The 20,416-nt window shown below is 37.9% G+C and overlaps 1 protein-coding gene across 7 annotated transcripts in view; it reads right to left on the bottom strand.

The window, feature by feature from the left end:
* Positions 1-20,416, bottom strand: part of Srpk2 (SRSF protein kinase 2) — a 191,658-nt gene that overhangs the window by 117,123 nt on the left and 54,119 nt on the right. For 3 of the 7 annotated variants that reach the window (XM_048339833.1, XM_048339836.1, XM_048339837.1), the window contains exon 3: positions 1,156-1,219. The exons of the other annotated variants lie outside the window; for them this stretch is intronic. In XM_048339833.1, coding sequence (XP_048195790.1) covers positions 1,156-1,219 — 64 coding nt within the window. The remainder of the gene's footprint in view (positions 1-1,155; positions 1,220-20,416) is intronic. 7 annotated transcript variants of the gene reach the window in all.

The following is a 20,416-nucleotide window of genomic DNA, read 5'->3' as shown; positions in this document are numbered from 1 at the left end:
CTCTACAGAAAGCAGCATAGTTAGTTGGTTGTTATAACCTAAGTTGTACCTAGAAGGTTTTCACCTAATTATACTAAATCGATATAATGTAATGATGTTCCCATCATATTATATCCTTCACAGACTAGTGTACATTATAGCCATTTTGCCTTCATAGGTTCAACTCATAAATGTTTAGTGCTTTTCCTGTTCTTAACCACCACATTATTTCTCTATATTTTCCTAATTTTAAATCTATGAACAAAAATAACCCTGAAAACTGACCCTAGAAAGATAAATCAAAGTAGCTCAAAATATCAACATTAACTATAAATTGTTGGGTAGCCAAGAGAAAGGTGTTTTCCTAAGAACCTCAATCTAAAACATCATGTAGCATACACAATTTTGATAAACAGAAGTGAACATGGTATTTTCATATCAAAATAGAGAGCTCTAGTTTCATTTCTGATTTTGGATTAAAAATATCTTAATTCTGTTTACAATGCAAAATATCACTTTAATGAAGTAGCTCCTCACAGGTATAATCATATGATTGACAGATAAAATAATTGCTTTAAAAAAATACTTCTGAGTCATTTTGTCCTTACCTGCAGGCATGAACCATTACTGCATGCAGTGACTGTTCCATTTCCTAGTACAGACTTGAAGAAGCATCATCTTTTTTTCAGAATGTGACTAATTTGTGGGTTTGCAATTCCTAAGCTATTTACAAATGGCACTCCCTTTCCACATAAGAAAATATTTATTACAACCAAAAATTGAGTATTTTAAATATAGATCTTACAATAACCTTGGTAAATCTCTGTAGCCGCAACCTCACAATACAGGAACAAAGTCTAATTAAAGAAAGCAAAGATTTTTGTTTGTTCATTAAATTATTTTTTAAAGCCTCCAACAGCTGTCACACATGAACCAGCAGTCCACTGTGTTATGGTGTGTGCATGCTGCAGCTGCTCAGACTTCACTGTTTTTTGTTTTTTTTTTTAATCAATTACCCTTTACAAAAGCCGAACTGCTTACCAAATACACATCTTCAATACAGCACAATACAGCATGCAATACAATACATTAAACAGCAAACTTGAAGAGAAAAAAAAGTCCTGTTTCTTAGCAATGCTACACCATTAATTGTTCATGCAAGAGATGTAGCTGTACCTTTCTGAAGAGGACGACTTCTCAGAGTTAACTGACATCAGCAGCTCAATCTTCTGCTTGATTTCTGGAAAAATCAGAAAATATTCACAACCAAGATTGCCTGCCCTTGCTTCTAAGCTTTATATCAAGAGATTTTTCTTTCCTAATCCCTTTTGTTCAGAATGAGGCCACAAGATTCACAGTACTACTGTTAAGACTGGGATTCAATGGTGCTATAAAGGGAAAAAGCTCCAGAGGCATCAGGCCTTGCTAAACTATGCACATGACTGTTTATGAAAGCAGGAAGTACCATTTCTTTTTAAGCAGAGGGGTGTTCTTTTTTTTTAAGGTAGAACTAGCATAGTTCTACAAGAAGGATTTAAATTTGGCAAATTAAAACACAAACAAGAAAATGCTAATATCAGAATTCAATATAATACATAATTTGAGAAGCCTACATAATAATATTTCAGTCTTCAATGAGCAAATAGGCAACCCTTGGCTGCTTCTCTTTCACTAGCCTTAAAAAATATGGCTCAGTGAATCATTTTTGTCACTTAAAATGAAATATTAAACCAGGACCCAAAATTAACCATTAAAACATGCTTAACCCTTGTTATAATTTCTTGATTGCTATTAATTAAATGCTTAGTATCTACTTTCTATTTCCTTTAGAAAAAGACTACTTGTTTTACACCTTAATTTCCGCCTCCTCCTTCACAGTACAGTACAAGTGAACAGCAACACCCAGTTACCGAATAGAGAGAGAGATAATATTCTTGTCCTTTTAGGAAAGGACTGGCAATGGCACCTAAACAAAAATGTAAGCGTCAGTTCAATTTAATTAAAAAATAATTGCTGGCACCAATTTGGAAAGAAGATAGCAGACTAGAAGGGTAATAATAGAGGGAGAAAGAAAAGAAAGAAATATAACACCCTTCCTTTAAAATACCAATCACTTGTATAAAGCACATAATTTTAAATGAATAAAACACAATCCTATTATTACATTATGAAGCTATTTCCTATTCCTAAAAAGTATTTCAAACTGGATTTTAAAAATTAAAGATTTCATAATAAAAAGTTTATATATAAAAATAAAATAGTCACAGTCAAGATTTTATACCAGACCTCAATAGCACCTTAAATTTTTATTCTGAGGGGTAAAATAATATCCTTAAGAATGCTGATTACAGAAATCAAAACAAATAGTAAAAAAAAGAGACAGAAAAACTAGTATAAAATGCTATACTTGTGTATAATAATATTCTGTCAAAATTATTAAAATAATGGATTCTCCAAATTGTTCAAGCTTGTAACTTCATCCAATGGATGTCATAAAATAGGTAACAACTGAGATGAAAATAATAACTTACCTTGAGAATTCGGAGGTGAATTAGAGAGAGTGGCAAAAGTGACACAGTTGGTATTCAGTAAATGACCCACCCCATTTCAAACAATGTTAGAAAGCTAGAGCCCTGCTTTGGATTTAGAAATGAAGTCCTCTCTGGGCGTTGGTGGGCACTGGTGGCTCACCCCTGTAATCCTCGCTACTCAGGAGGCTGAGATCTGAGGGTTGTGGTTCAAAGCCAGCTGGGGCAAGAAGTCCATGAGACTCTTATCTCCAATTAACCACCAGAAAATCGGAAGCGGTGCTGTGCTATGGCTCAAGTGGTAGCACACTAGCCTAGAGCAGAAGAGCTCAGGGACAACACCCAGGCCCAGAATTCAAGCCCCATAACCCACAAAAAAAAAGTCCCCTCCACCCCTTTTTGGGTGGTGGGCCAGTTCTGTGGCTTGAACTCAAGGCCTCACACTCTTGCTTAGCTTTTTTGCTCAACACTGGTCTCTCCCATTTGAGCCACACCTCCAGTTCTGGCTTTTTTGTTAGTTAACTGGAGATAAGACAGTCTCTTGGATTTATCTGCCAAGGCTGGCTTCTAACCTGGATCCTCTGATCTCAGCCTTCTAAGTAGGTAGGATTACAGGCATGAACCATCCTAATGATGAATCTCCATCATTTTAATAGTCATGTGACCTTAAGAGAAATTACTTAACACTCTACAAAGCCTCTTTTATTCTCCTGTAAAATGGGGGAGTAACAATTCCTACTGGAAAAGCTGATATGAAGATTTAAAAAAATAGTCTATGAAAAGTCCAATATTTCTTTTTGGCATGTGATAAATTCTCTATCAATGCCTAGCAAAGGACAGTATTGCCCCAATAAATACATATGTAACAGGTTACTGTGGACATGAAATCTGTCCAATTTAGATAGATTTTCCATACTTTAATCTTTCTCTTTATCATCAACTAAACATGTATTTAAAAAAAAAATCACTATGAGCTAGGTGCCAGTGGCTCACACCTATAATCCTAGCTCTGCAAGAGACTAAGTTCGAAGCCAGCCAAGGCAGGGATGTCTGAGAAACTCTTATTTTCAATTAACCATCAAACAGCTAGAAAGTAGATCTATCACTCAAGTGGCAGAACACTAACCTTGAGCACAGAAAAAGTGAAAGTACCCACCCAGGCTTTGAGTTCAAGCCCCTGGCACAATAAACAAACAAGTGCCAATCTGTGATCTTTACCTCAGGTTTCCTTTATAGAGAATTAAAATATTCTGAGTTTATCTAGCTGCTTCATTAATGAGACTATATTTGAATCTACCTTTATCATGACTCTTTAAAAAATAACAAGCTTTGTACTCCAGAGTTCATAGTTTACATAAAGTCAACAATGCTGCAAGCACTTAGTGTTTATCCCACCTAAATAGCTGTTTTTTTTTTGTTTTTTGTTTGTTTGTTTGTTTTTTGCCAGTCCTGGGCTTGAACTCAGGGCCTGAGCACTGTCCCTGGCTTCCTTTTGCTCAAGGCTAGCACTCTGCCACTTGAGTCACAGCGCCACTTCTGGCCATTTTCTGTATATGTGGTGCTGGGGAATCGAACCCAGGGCTTCATGTATATGAAGCAGGCACTCTTGCCACTAGGCCATATCCCCAGCCCCCTAAATAGCTGTTTTTTAAGACAATCCTCAAATCAAAAGTTGAATTTGGGCTGACTTTCTGTAGCCCACAGAATACAGACCAAGTTTGGATGGGAGAGAAGGTAATGTGATATCCAAAAACTCTCAGGCAGTCGAAGCTATTATGCAGCAGAAATTTAAAACAACTGAATTTTTAAAAAAGGAATTTCAGTGCTGCCAAGATGAAAAAGCCCTGTCGGGTACCAGTGGCTCATGCCTATAAACCTAGCTACATAGGAGGCTGAGACCTGAGGATCAGAGTTTATAGCCAGCCTGGGCCAGAAAGCCTGTGAGAGCCCTATCTTCAATTAAATACCAAAAAGTAAGAAGTGGAGCTATGGTTCAAGTGATAGAACATATGTCTTCAGCACAAAAGCTCAAGAGCAGCACTCAGGCCCTGAATTCAAGCCTCAACACCAGCACACATACATGAAAAGAATGAAAAACCCTAAGATTAAACACTTCTAATCAAGTCTACCCTTCTTGTAAACATTAGGAAGAAAACTTCAAACTATAAACCATTTTATAGCCAAAAAAGATTCTGTTAGTACACAAAAAGGTTTCCAATAATAACACTTCCACATTTTCTTCAGTAAGGTTTATTTATATTTCCTGAAAAAGTGAAGAATTCAGAAATGGTGACAAACACCATGTCAATAGCATATCCTATGAGATCTATGTTATTCTATCTACAGTACTCCTCCATATCTACACCGTTCCTGGGTTTGGTTCCTCCCCACCTTCATTAAGAAACTATCGCTGGTGACACTGATCAAAATGCATTGCATTCATAAACCACTGTGTTAAATGGCAGCTCATTCATACAACTAAAGATTAAAAAAGTAAAAACAAAAGAAATTCACAATGTTAAAGCTCTATCTCTCCCTTCCTTAACACACACACACACACCATAATCCCGAGGAACTCTGATGTGCATATTGATGTAACTACCTAAAATAATGAGTTAAGGACCTAGGAATCCTCAATCCATGGTCTTCTGAACCACTGTATCTTCTAAGTCACCTTCCCCCATGGCCGTACTTGAGGGACATACTGTAAATATTTCTTCCCAGTTAGCCAACTGTTATTGAAACATGGGAGTATTTAGGATACTGTATTTTTGTACAAATAGTCAATCATTTTATTTCTAGTCTTCCTATTTATTTAGCCTTTCCTACACATGACTTTTTCAAATCTTCATCCTATTTTCCTCTATTATGCTTTGTAACAGCATTCTGAATGCACTCTTCTAGAACTTACTTTAACATGTGGATTGGTATATACTGATTCAGAAGGCTTTCATAAGAACATTTATTTTAAAGTCATGTATCCCACCCTGCCCCCACAATTTTAAGAAGATCCTTTACTACCATTCCTTCCTCCAAAGCAGTAGTTTTACAACCTTGCAACTACCTATTAATTCAAAGATTCATAGTCTCCATTTATAATTTTAGAACAATAATTACTTCAAAAAGCCCTTCAGATTGTTTCCTTTCAATCTTTATCTGGATTCTCAGGGCTCTCTAACCACACTGCTACAATTAACAAATGCTTAAATATACTTGACAGTACATCTTTCAAGCCTTTAACACTGCCCTCATCATCTCATTTCTATTCCCACCTGAAGACCATACTTTCCTTATGGCTGTGGTTAGATTTCATTATCATTTTATTTTTATTTCTATGTAACGTTAGAGGAGTTTTATTGGTGGTACTGAGTCTTAAATTCAGGGCCACTACCTGAAGTGCTCTATCTCCACATGAGCCCCATCTACAGCCCCTTTTTGCATTAGTTATTTTCCAGATAGGGTCACTGTATACCTGGAGTCCTAGGCTGCTGGGGATAATGGCTACATACCACTGTGACCAGCCACTGATTGGGATGGAGTTTCTCAAACTTCTTTTTGCTGTGGCTGACCACAAAATGTGATTCCTCAAATTTCCACCTGGCCAAATAGCTAGGATGATAGAACTGAGGCCATAGGACCTGGCTTTTTCTTTAAAAGCAGATAGTATAGACCCCAAGATCACGCCTTAGTACATACTACCACAAAAATTTAACTAATTAGTTAAGCACCCTCATATAGTGTCTTCCTATTTTTCCCAGGCTGATCCTAAACTCTTGGGCTAAAGCAATTCTACTGTCTTAGTCTCCAGAGTAAAGGGAAAGGATCTATAGGCATGCATCACCACACCCAGCTATTATTTGTTCTTCCAATGTTTTTGTTTTACCACGTTCATAATTATAGATGTTTCACGGGCTTATTTTTTACCTAGCTCTTTTTTTTTTTAATACTGATGATATCTGTAGGACTTTTACCAGTGATCTACCCCTTATAACTATAAAGGCAAATAATAAACTGTATGTGAATTTTAAAGGGTAACTTAAAAGATTCTTTTGCTGGGCATGTGAATTAACTAAATGCTGGACACTCAGCACTCACACTTTGCATCTGTGCTCTTTAAGCCATTCCCTCCTGCAATCACTTTATAATCACCTTAGCCTGCAGGAAGATTGACCAGTAAGCAACTTGTGAAAAAGGCAAGCAAAGTGCCCCTCAAACAGGCAATGCTTTCTTGCAATCTTGATGAGAAGAGCCCACCAGGCAGGATACTGCTTCTCCTCTCCTTGGGTGAAGGATAACCTCCCCAAGACAAAGGAACTCCTCCAAAAACAAAGATTGATATTATGGTCATCTAGGCCACACCAGTAATCTGGAATTGTTTTAACCTTTATCACTCCATCCCCAATTCTTTTTTGGTCCAAAGCCAATACTAGAGCGCTGTCTTCCCATGGCCACATATAATCAATTTTTCTCTGTCCTTCACCATGTCTATTGGTGATGAGTGGCCAGACCTAACGTAAGATTCTCCAGCACGTTGGTCTTGACGTCTAAAAAATTAATTTCATTGTCATCCCAATTCTGTCCCCCAAAATAAATAGCAACTGAGGAGGCAGAAATTGGGAGACAGACAGACAGACAGACACAGACACAGACACACACACACACACACACACACACACACACACACACACAACCAGCCAGAGCAAAATATTAGACAATCCATCCTAACAAATAATCTGGGTACAGCAGTGCATGCTGTCATCCTAGTTATGCAGGAAGCCAAAGGTAAAAGATTTCCATCTGAGTCTAGCCCAGGCAGAACATGGACTCTACCTTAAAAATAAGTAGAGCAAAGAAAGGATGGGAGATTGGCACCAGTGACACAGCACCTGCCCCAGGACAGGCACATACACACTCACAAAAAGAGAGTTAGAAAAAAATTTTGTACAAGACTATTTACATATAAATTTACATAATACACACACAAGCCATGTCAAAAATAAGCTTGTTCAGTGTCCCTAAATCCCAACTCACATTAGCTTCAAACCTTAGGGAAAGAAATTAATGAAATATAGTCTAATTTTTCCATCCTTCTGTATTTCCTCAGCACCAGTAAATACCAAGCTAGGTTCTACCCTGAACAAGGGACAGAGTAAACACAACATGTAAGATGATTCATTTCACTTCAATCACCAGGTTGAAGTCCCTTACATGAACAAATTTAATCCTTACAACAATTGGAAGAAGGAAGTTACTTCATACAATTCCCATTTAACGTGCCTGTTTGTAAACTGAAGCTCTGAAAGTAGAAGTCACTCAAAATTATAATATTTAGGCTGGGGATATGGCCTAGTGGCAAGAGTGCTTGCCTCGTATACATGAAGCCCTGGGTTCAATTCCCCAGCACCACATATATACTAAACGGCCAGAAGTGGCGCTGTAGCTCAAGTGGCAGAGTTCTAGCCTTGAGCAAAAGGAAGCCAGGGACAGTGCTCAGGCCCTGAGTCCAAGGCCCAGGACTGGCCAATATATATATATATATGTGAAAAAAAACCTGATGCAAATTCCTAAGATTTTATGTAGGAAGAAAAATAATGAACTTCATGGAACTATTTATAGATTTGTCAATTCATCATAATTCATTTTGTGTCCATACACCTACACAGTACCCTTCAGGAGCTTTGCCAATTATCACTTCTCTCATTTGTTAAATCCTAAAATTCTCACCTCAAGCATCAGTTGTCCCTTATTTCTATAAAAATCTTTCGCAGTAGCAAGCAATAGTAAAATCTACTTCCAAGTTATGTTGCTTTTACAAAATGTTATAAAATGGTCTAGCAAGACAGGGCCTACTTTATTGTCTTGGTGTACATAGTACTTAAACAGGAAATCCAAACTTGTTATTTTGTTTGTTTTGTTTTTTGGTGTCAGTAACATGGTTTGAACTCAGGTTCTCAAATTCTTTCTTGCTCACAGTTGATTCTACTACTTGAGAGTCTACTACTTGAGTCACACTTCCAGTCAGCACTGCGCTAATTACCTGGAGATGGAGTTTCAAGTACTTTTCAGATGGGGTGTCTTTGAGCCTTGATCTTCCAGGTCTCATCCTCCTGAGTGTATATAAGATTACAGGAGTGAGCCATGTGCACCTGGCTCCTTTCATGTTAGTGTTGTGTTGAATCATAGCTCAGAATGGCTTTGAAATGACAATCCTCCTGCTACAATTCAACCTGCTACATTTTACAGGTGATTGAACAGCCACACCCAGCTTCTCCTCTAAATTTTTGCTAGAATCTTATGTGACTTTACCAAGGCAAAATACCCTAATACAGTTTTATCAATATCCTCAAATAGAGAAACAGAGACATCAAGAGGTTGTAAATAACTTGCCAAGTTTCAAAGAGCTACTATAGCAGAGAGAAGATCTGAAACTATGTGATCTATGCATAGAGTTTGGGCTCTCAGCATTCATAATCTATACATGTCCTTACTTTCAAATATCCTCAGATTTTTTTTTTCAAATTTTTATTATCAAACTTATGTACAGAGAGGTTACAGTTTCATACGTTAGGCATTGGATACATTTCTTGTACTGTTTTTTACCTTGTCCCTCATACCCCCCCCCACTCCTCCCCCTTTCCCTTTCCCCCTATGTATCCTCAAATTTTTTAATAGCAGAAAGCTTAAAGGATTTCTCAAAAGGTATAGTACATGGGTACACATCCCAGCACTCAGGAAGAGACTGATAAGAAGATGGTAAGTTTCTGGCCAGCTTGTACTATACAATGAATAATGCCTTTCTGAGATATGTAACAAAATTCTGTTAAAAAAGTGATTCTACAAATCTAGTCTTATTTAGACTACCATTATAATCTTATCACTTCTTTCTCAAAAAAAAAGGGGGGGGGAAGGGGTGGGGGATTGAATCAGGGCCTCAGACTTGCTAGGTAAGCACCCTAATAACTGAACTACACTTCTACGCCCCCTTTGCTTATCTTTTTTTCCAGTAAGAGTCATGCTTTTTGCCTGGGCTGGCCTAGACCAAAACCCCTATTTATGTTTCCCATATAGCTAAGATGAAAAGCATTCATGACCACACCCAGCTTTGTACTGATTGAGACAAAGTCTCACAAATTTTTTGCCGGAGCTAGCCGCAAACTGTGATTCTCACCATCTCCACTACCCAACTAGCTAGGATTGCAGATGTGACCCATTCCACCTGTTGCCTCTATCAATCTTAATCATATATTAGACATTAACATTCCTAAAAGCATGAAGGGATTAAGTCATTAAGAGTCTAATCAGGGGCTGGGGATATGGCCTAGTGGCAAGAGAGCTTGCCTCGTATACATGAGGCCCTGGGTTCGATTCCCCAGCACCACATATACAGAAAACGGCCAGAAGTGGCGCTGTGGCTCAAGTGGCAGAGTGCTAGCCTTGAGCAAAAAGGAAGCCAGGGACAGTGCTCAGACCCTGAGTCCAAGGCCCAGGACTAGCCAAAAATAAAAAAGAGTCTAATCAGGGCTGAGAATATGGCCTAGTGGCAAGAGTGCTTGCCTTGTATACATGAAGCCCTGGTTTCAATTCCTCATCACCACATATATAGAAAAGACCAGAAGTGGCACTATGGCTCAAGTGGCACAGTGCTAGCCTTGAGCAAAAAGAAGCCAGGGACAGTGCTCAGGCCCTGAGTTCAAGCTCCAGGATTGTACAAAAAAAAACAAACAAACAAACAAAAAAACCAGTCTAATCAAAGTTTCTGCTATATCTGATTAAATTTTAGGGAAAATTTAGGCAGTAGGTAAAACTGAGGCATTCTAATAAAGCCACAGCATGTATCCTTTGTGTTTAACAACTTCATTCTAATGGTCAGTTGCACTAATACAAATGCAGACTGAAAAATCACTCTCGGAGTGGTGATACCTAAAAGTCCTATTGGTAATTCTGATGCACAACCAGTGGGGAGAATTAATGTTTTTACACTACCCTCTTGTCTTGTTAACTTCCTATCTACCAGTATTATAAATGTATAATTGTTTTATAAATGCACAATTAATTAGCAAGCACTATTCTCAGTGTGGAGAATGCTAGATATATATTCTAGCAATCTCACTTTTACAACATTTACCCTAGGGCTGAGAATATGGCCTAGTGGTAGAGTGCTTGCCTCATATACATGAATCCCTCGGTTTGATTCCTCAGCACCACAATATATAGGAAAAGCCAGAAGTGGTACTGTGGCTCAAATGGTAGAATGCTAGCCTTGAGCAAAAAGAAGCCAGGGACAGTACTTAAGCCCTGAGATAAAGCCCCAAGACTGGCAAAAAAAAAAAGAAAAAAATTTACTCTGGAAAAACAATTACAGGTCTTAGGAGAATTCCACAAAGATGTTCACTGTAGTACTGTACCCAACAAACAACAGATAACAACCCAATGTCTAATGAACTATATACATTTATAATATACAACATTTGAAGAAATTATGAGGATCCAAGATATCTGGTAGCTAAAACATATATCTTACTAAAGAAAAAACTGAAGCTTGCAGAATACTACCACTAATACAATAACACTTCTGTCATAGGTATTTTGCAAATAATTTTGCAAGTAAGTTTTTGTGCATAAAATGTAAAGGATGGCTATTCCAAATATTAGAGAAAGATTTTACTTACTTCTAAGGATGTAACATGAATAATTATGGTCTGAAGGATTATACATCTTGATTTATTTTATTTTACAGGTATTGTTTATGTAATTAAAATATTTTAATGTTAAAACTAAAGGATGCCCCATTTAAAATATGTCCCTCTTATTACATGGTTTCCAAACAACACTGAAAAAAAGACTGCCATCACACCATTATAAATAGGCTCCAAAATGCCAATTTTCACTTTCAAGTAAAATTCACAGTTTAATCAAGGTCAAAGCAATGTTCTGTTGGGAGTTTGAGAGTGTAATACTGAAGGAAAAAAGAACAACTAAATTTTTCTGACTCTTGTACTCTCATAAAAAATGGGAGTCATATGGAGGTTGTATAATTGGCATTTCTAAAAAGGCTAGCTTTCAAAACTAAACTCAGTCTATTCCCTACTTCTATCCACAGCAGGCTCTTAAAACAAAATTACCAAAAATAAGTCAGCAAACTCAAAAACAGCCATGTAGCCAGGCAGCAGTGGCTCACATCTGTAATCCTGGCTATTCAGGAGGCTGAGATCTGAGGATTATGGTTTGAAGCCAGCCCAGGAGGGAAAGTCCATGAGACCCTTATCTCCAATTACTTCTCCCACACCTCCACCCACCCCCCCAAAAAAATCAGCCAGAAATGGAGCTGTGGCTCAAGTGGTAGCACAGTAGCCTTAAGCACAAAAGCTCAGGGACAGTGCCCAGGCCTTGAGTTCAAGCCCAGAAGCAGGCAGTATGCGCTTGCACGCGTGTGCGTGCACACACACACACACACACTATGTAAAATCATAGGTATTAATTAAGCGGCCCCCAAAATACCAATTCTCTACTATGAAATGAGTATACTCGTAAAACTTAAATGTCTTACTGATGAGAATATAAGATAAAAACCCACTCTTTAAGACAAACTGTGCACACATCTTTTGCTAAAATAAGTTCATTAGAGGAGGAAAATTGCTTAAGATCCTAGAGTCAAATGTCTAGGCACTCACACAAGAACAAATGCATACCACAAAACAGCTACTATAATAGAGAAATGGGAAAAAGATGTCTCAAAAGCATTAATTCTAGTCTTTTCCTTTCTAAATCTAGTCTCTATTTTAGTATCTATTCTAGTATCTATTTTAATAACAAAATTGTTCGATGTTCTTTTTTTTTTTTTTTTGTCAGTCCTGGGGCTTGAACTCAGGGCCTGAACACTGTCCCTCACTTCTTTTTGCTTAAGGCTAGCACTCTACCTTTTGAGCCACAGCACCACTTCTGGCTTTTTCTGTTAATGTGGTACTGAGGAATTGAATCCAGGGCTTTGTGGATGCTAGGCAAGCACTCTACCACTAAGCCACATTCCCAGCCCCTTAATGTTCTTTAATTTGAAGTTAAATGCACTAGTCAATGTGTTTCTTCACTCATATGAGATACTCATCATTTTCTTTTTCTCTAGCCTGTCTGAAATTTGGATGAGTATTTACACTATTCATAGCATTCCATTTCTTGAGTTAAGAAGAAGATATGCAGGTGTCTATTTTATTACACTATATCTGCACATATCATGTATTATATACATGAAAACTTCATGATTTAGAAATATTTAACCAGAAGATTAATTGAAAGATTTGCCAAGCCCAAAATGAAACCATTTATTCTAAAATAATTGTCCAGCTATCTCCTCATTTTCCCACTGCTCTCATGACATGATCTTTTATTTTCTCTTCTGAAATACAGACAAACCTCAACTATCAAGGCTTTAAAGAATGATCAAGTACAGAGTTATATATAGTGATAGCTGAAAGATAATCCAAATCTTATTTAAGGAATTCTGGATTGAAACACTTACTTTGACTAGATGTAAATGTAAAAAGAACATAATAGTCCAAATTATTCTTGTTAGGGGACAGGGGAGTTGTTTGTTTTTCAGAGTCCCACAAGTACACATCAATTAAAAGCTTCATCACAGACACTGCTCAGCTGTTTCAGGGCCTAAGAAATGAAACTTGGAGCCTACTTCTGTAGCAATATCCACTGACTGAAATGGTAACTTTGTTATTGTCAGACTTGCCTTATGCTGCTCTGTGTGTGCATTATCAAATTGGTTGATCTGAACCTGCTGAGAAAACTATAAATAACTTGTTTCTCACACTGTACATATGGTTTCCTTAAACTATCTATGGCACCTAAATGTTCAGGAAGCTTACATTAAGATTACATAGTCCTTGGGCTGGGAATATGGCCTAGTGGTAAGAATGCTTGCCTCGGGCTGGGAATATGGCCTAGTGGCAAGAGTGCTTGCCTCGCATACATGAAGCCCTGGGTTCGATTCTCCAGCACCACATATATGGAAAACGGCCAGAAGGGGCGCTGTGGCTCAGGTGGCAGAGTGCTAGCTTTGAGCGGGAAGAAGCCAGGGACAGTGCTCAGGCCCTGAGTCCAAGTCCCAGGACTGGCCAAAAAAAAGAATGCTTGCCTCATATACATGAACCCCTGGGTTCAATTCCCCAGCACCACATATATAGAAAATGGCCAGAAGTGGTGCTGTGGCTCAAGTGGCAGAGTGCTATCCTTGAGCAAAAAGAAGCCAGGGACAGTGCTCAGGCCCTGAGTCCAAGGCCCAGGACTGGCAAAGGAAAAAAAGAAAGAAAGAAAGAAAGATTACATAGTCCATCTACTGCTCTTTGAGTGCTTACTTGATTCTTTCCCTACTGATTAGATCTACAACTATCACACACAAAACATAGGTATTCCAGGACCCTTTACATTACAGCAACAACAATAACTCTTGCTTTGCATTTTGATGGCAACCACATTTATTTGATAAGCTTTACTTCCTAAGAACACTATTAGGACTTAGGTGTGGTGGAACACATTTGTAATCTCAACACTCAGGAGGATTATGAGCTTGAGACTAGCCTGGACACTACATTGCATGACTTTGTTTAAAACATACACAACACAGGGCTGGGAATATGGCCTAATGGCAAGAGCGCTTGCCTCCTACACATGAAGCTCTCGGTTCGATTCCCCAGCACCACATATATGGAAAATGGCCAGAAGGGGCACTGTGGCTCAGGTGGCAGAGTGCTAGCCTTGAGCGGGTAGAAGCCAGGGACAGTGCTCAGGCCCTGAGTCCAAGGCCCAGGACTGGCCAAAAAGAAAAACCATACACAACACAATAAAACACACTTTTGTTTGTATGTGTCCACCCTGGAGCTTGAATTAAGGGCCTGGGCTCTATCTCTAAGCTTCTTTTGCTCAAGGCTAGCACACTACCACTTGCATAGTACCACTTTCAACTTTTTCTGAGTAGATTATTAGAGATAAATAAGTCTCACAGATTTTCCTGCCTGAGCAGGCTTCAAACCACAATCCTCAGATCTCAGCATGAGTAGCTAGGATTACAGGTGTAAGCCACCAGCACCCAGCTACAACACACATCAAAAAAAATGAGGCTATAAATACGTCTGAAGTCATCAGCTTATAACAAGCAGCAGACCCAAAACTTGGCACCAGGACTAATATTCACAATGATATACCAAACCCCACTAAACTGATCTAATCTCTCAAGTTTCTGAAACTCAAATTTCTTTCAGGCAGAAAAAAACATTATCTCACTTCAAATTATTTAGCCAACAGGGCTGGGAATATGACCTAGTGATAAAGTGCTCACCTTGTATACATGAAGCCCTGGGTTCGATTCCTAGGCACCAGATATACAGAAAATGGCCAGAAGTGGCACTGTGGCTCAAGTGACAGAGTGCTAGCCTTAAGCAAAAAGAGGCCAGGGACAGTGCTCAGGCCTTGAGTCCAAGCCCCAGGACTGGCAAAAAACAACAACAAAAAAAAAAAAACTTTAGCCAAACTACACCAACCACAAGATGCAACTTGTGGATCACTTGAACTGGGGACTGGGGTAAAGGTACTCAGCTAATCCTACTCTTCAGAGTAATATAGCATCCAACACTACCACATCCAATGTACAGCTCTCTAATCTATAGTTTCACGTGTGTACCCATAGTTGCAGATAGCCAAAGGATTAGAAGAATACCTGTAATTCTAATCTAATGTATGTAATCTAATCTAATGTACTCTTCTAATACCATGAATGGGTATTGTTACTAAAAATTTCCCATACCAACCAGGTCATGTGTTAATCACTTGGTCCCCAGCTAATGGCACTATCTTTGGGGAGAAACAGGACAGAAACTTTAGGAGGTACAGCCTAGTTAGAGGAAGTAAGTCACTGGGGATGCGGTTAGACCTGGTTCCTAGTATCTTTCCCTCTGCTGAGAAGCTGTCTGGATTTAAGAACCTCCTCTGGCAAATGCTGTTCTACTATGATGTTCTGTGTCACCATAAGCCCAGAATCAATGGAGCCAAAGAGTATAGACTAAAACTTCTAAAACTATGAGCCAAAATAAATCACTTGCTTGAAATTGTGCCAGTTAAGTATTCTGCCACAGTGACAAGAAAGGCTAACACAGGCATAGAAAGGAAACCACAGTTTAGACAGGAGACCTTTACCCAGCTCCAAATCAACTGGAAATTTGTGTTCCAATTGTACTCATTCAAAATCTTCTACTTAAAATGTTAACTACCAGCACTATGCTTCAGAATGCAAGAATCAAACAAATTCTTTTTCAAGAATTCATTAGGCTTTCTCTTCAGAGGTTCTGGTGAAAAGAAATTCATATTGAATCAATTTATCCTCCAAAAGCTCCCACTCCATGTGAGATTTGATATAAAGGGAAAACTATGTCATGACCTTCATCATTTTTTAATCCTTTTATTACCTATAAACTGAGGCCTTTCAGCAAGTATTCATTTTGTTGAAAAAATATGAAAGTTTGTTCTGCTTAATAATCTCAAGTAATTTTTTACATGAAAATCATGAAAGGATTTTTATCAAATACAAATTACAAACAAATTCAATACGAATTACCAGTGATGTTTACACAAGCAAACTTAACAGAAACTTTGAATCCATCATTGTAGTCTGCCCCAGAAGTTTGCACATAAAATATTATTTTCAACTCTTAATAATTTTGTCATATTATTTTTATATTCACACCAAGACTAATAAAATGATCAAACTAAAGACATAAAGAAAATTTTGAAGGAACCATAAATACGTAGTATAGGTAAAATAAGGTTTCTAGTTAGTTGCCTTCAACAACTTCTAAAAAGGACACTATTAGTTTTCCCAAGTTAAAACATAACAAATGCAGCAGTGACACTGCTAGACACTAGGTGAAAAGTGAACTATACAATTTGTGAATTGGCATAGGAGAGAAAAACTGACAGAGGGCCAGGGAAGGGGTGACACTGTCCACAAAGAAATGTACTCATTGCCCGACTTATATAACTATAACCCCACTGTATATCACCTTTACAATATAATTTTTTCTTTAATCTGGACAAAACATTATTTCAGTCATCATAGGCTACATTTAGCTGTTGAAATGTAACAAAAACAGAATGAAATTTTTCATTAATATTTTACTCATATTTTAGATTTTGACATTCTGTACTTAATGTTAACATAAATTTACATATTTTATTTTAAAATACATAAATGTGAACTTATACTTTTTATTTATGGGGCTTGAACTCAGGGTCTGGGTGCTATGCCTGAGCCTCTTTGTGCTCAAGAATAGCCCTCCACCACTTGAGCCATAGCACCACTTCCGGCTTTTTCTGAGTAATTTATTGGAGATAAGCGTTTCACAGACTTTCCTGCCTGAAAGATCTCTTTCCTCAGATCTCAGCCTCCTGAGTAACAAGGATTACAGGTGTGAGCCACTGGTGCTGTGCTTATGTTTTAATAACAAAATCATAGTGCTTTATTTAGCATTCTTATTATTATAGATGATGCATTTTTTATATTTAGGATATATTAGCTTAAAGTATATTATTAAAATTATGTGCACATACAATGAAATATGACCAGTTACAAAACAGAATCAAGTCTACCAACCTAGGCAAATCTTAAAAATATTATACTAAGTAAAATAATACCATTTCAACTTTTCTGTTGCACCTGGAATAAGAAAATTCCAGACAAGAAGCAGATTAGAGTCTGGAAAGGAAAATGGGAACTTCACTGTTCTATGCTTACAGAATATTTTTTTTGGATTTTACATCAACTTTATTTGGTAAGATAAACATTTTCTAAAAAATAGTGGCAATATGAATAGTGGTGATGTACAATGTGATTGTACTTAATGCCAATGAACCGTATATTTTAAATGTTCAAAATGTTTCATGTCATACATAATTTACCAAAATTCAGAAATATGTATGTAGCTTCTGGAATACATCTATACAGCAAAAATCAACTCAGAAAGTAAGAAAAACTGTAATCGTCATCATGAATTCTCAATACAGAGGATATAAACACGGCTGGCAAATCAATTCATGATGGTGTTCATGAACACTACCCAAATTAACTCCACAAGAAGTCTTGTATACCACTTCGCAATCATCAAGAGCAAATCTTTTCTCCCACTAAAGAATGGATCTAAAGCATATGTTATACAATCTCACAGCCATTTCCACAAGCCATCCACAAGTACTTTTCAACAAGCACCTTCAAAATATTCTTGGTAAACACAATCACCTTTGTGCTGAGAGCACTTCTGTGTATAAAAGACACACAGTTTTACAGAAGTAATATAGTACATACACAGAGAAGTAAACATGTTGATGTTCTCTTTATAATAGTCAGCCCTCTAAAATTTCCTGGCTCCTGACTTACCAGATACATTCAGTTCTGTCTACTATTTCTTTTTTTTATTTGGGGGGGGGGGGTCAGTCCTGGGGCTTGGACTCGGGGCCTGGGAACTGTCTCTAGCTTCTTTTTTGCTCAAGACTAGCATTCTACCACTTAAGCCACAGCGCCACTTCTGGCCTTTTCTGTTTATGTGGTGTTGAGGAATCGAACCCAGGGCTTCATACATATGAGGCAAGCACTCTACCACTAGGCCATATTCCCAGCCCCTGTCTAATATTTCTTAAAGCAACAAAATCATTTTGCACCTTAGAATAAAAAAGAATTTGTACTGAAATTATTTCCATTTAGTTTATATGAGTCTTAAGAAGACAGACAATTCCAAAAAGCTATGTACTCATTATCTGACTTATGTAACAGTAACCCCTCTCTATATCACCTTTATAATAATAACAAAAATTAAGAAGTAGATGATTCTGAGCATATAAAGCACATCTGCTAAAAAAAAAATCATATGCAGGCTGGGAATACGGCCTCGTGGTAACGTGCTCGTCTCGGGTATATATAAAGACCTGGGTTCAATTCCTCAGCACCACATATATAGAAAAAGCCAGAAGTAGCACTGTGGCTCAAGTGGCAGAGTGCTAGCCTTGAGCAAAAAGAAGGCAGGGACAGTGCTCAGGCCCTGAGTTCAAGCCCCAGGACTGGCAAATAAACAAAACCAAACAAAAAAAAATCATATGCAATGAAGTACACAGTAGAAAATTTGTAGTGAAACAGGAGAGGAAATAAAATATTATACAAATCTGGTGGCTTTATAAAAACTGAGGAAATTTGGTTTTAGGAAATCAGAGGAAAGATTGCAACAGAGAGAGAGAGAGAGAGAGAGAGAGAGAGAGAGAGAGAGAGAGAGAGAGAGAGAGAGAGAGAGAGAGAGTGTGACTGGAACTCAGAGTATGAATGTTGTCCCTTAGCTTTTTCACTCAAGGCTGGACCTCTATTACTTTAAGCGGCAACTTCACTTCATAGGAATGCCATGGACTTCCTTGCCTAGGCTGGCTTTGAATTTCGGTCCTCAGATCTCAGCCTCCTGAGTAACTAGGATTACAGGTGTGAGCCACTAGCACTCAGATTACACAATATAGCCAAATACACACACACAAAAAAATGAGAAACCCAAAGAAGGGACATATGCCCCAAATGAAACTGGGGGAAGTCTCAACCAAGAGAGAACCAAGCACACAGTTGTCATGGCATTTCTGAATAGGGAGACAGCTAGCTAACTCTAAGGAAAAGATGAATGAGGAAACTGAATGGCACGTAAGTTCCCTTAGAGTCTTTGAACAATTACAATCCTCAAGAGAAGACTCAGAAATTATGGTATTTCTACAAAAAGGTACAAGAGAAACAGATTGTCCAACTCATATAACCTGTGATATACACACAGGTTTACACATATAACCTGTGTGTAAAAAGCTGAGCAAAGCAATGGCAAAAAAATGCATTTATAGTTGGCATGCCCACCTGTCACTACCCCAAGGAAAGTATTGGAGCATATTCATGACACATTAACTTAAATCAAAAGACTTTTAATCTTTGTACATTTAAGAACAAGCCTGGCATGCATGCAGGTACCTGGGCTTGAACTCAAGCCAGCATATTCTCCCTCAGCTTTTTCACTCAAGGCTGGTGCTCTACCACTGGAGCCACATTCTTACTTCTGGCTTTTTAGTAGTTGGAGATAAGTCTCACAACAGACTTTTCTCCCTAGGCTGGTTTCCTTATAGGTAGGCTTACACAGTTTTGAAAAATGCAGGGTATTATTGTCAATCATGTTTAAATTGTGTGATCTGCCCTTAATTTTGTGAAAATGTGCCACTCAAAACTTAAGTGATACCCAAAACGCAAGACAAATTTATGGGTAATCCTCTCCAGCCAAAAAGGGCATATAACGTACTTAAAGTGATGATATGAAATTTTTAGATCTCCTGAAAGGCAATACATTTTTAGAGGAAGTTGGGCAATACTATAGGAGATATGAATCAAGCATTGCCTATATTACCTATATCAAGCAGTAAACTATGCATTCTGAGCACATGCAGTTTTTCTTTAATGGGTCTCCTTGGAACTGTATAGCCACAGATACCATGAGTCTATTATTATATTCTAAATTTTAATTAGTGCCTACTTCTATCCAATACTTATACTTCTGGTGAAGCTGCCATCATCCTGGGCAACATACAGCATGGAGTCTATAAGTGAAAGTAACATCATATTCCTACCAGGGAATAAATTTAGTAGCAGATGACCTTAGCAATTAAGCCCTGGTAAATCCTAGAACAAAACATACAAGTCTAAAATATTTACAAAAAGTAATCACTTCCTCATATTACGAGCACTTAGTTTCCTAACAGAAATAAGTGCAATAAATACTTAATAATTGAGTGCTAGTAGTCCATGCCTACAATCCTAGCCACTCAGGAGGCTGAGACCTAGAGGATCAAAGAGG

The sequence above is a fragment of the Perognathus longimembris genome, chromosome 2 (assembly GCF_023159225.1).
Source record: "Perognathus longimembris pacificus isolate PPM17 chromosome 2, ASM2315922v1, whole genome shotgun sequence".
NCBI classification, from domain to species: Eukaryota; Metazoa; Chordata; class Mammalia; order Rodentia; family Heteromyidae; genus Perognathus; species Perognathus longimembris.
Note: the sequence above shows the minus strand (reverse complement) of the source record. Positions and strands in the feature narration are given on the sequence as shown.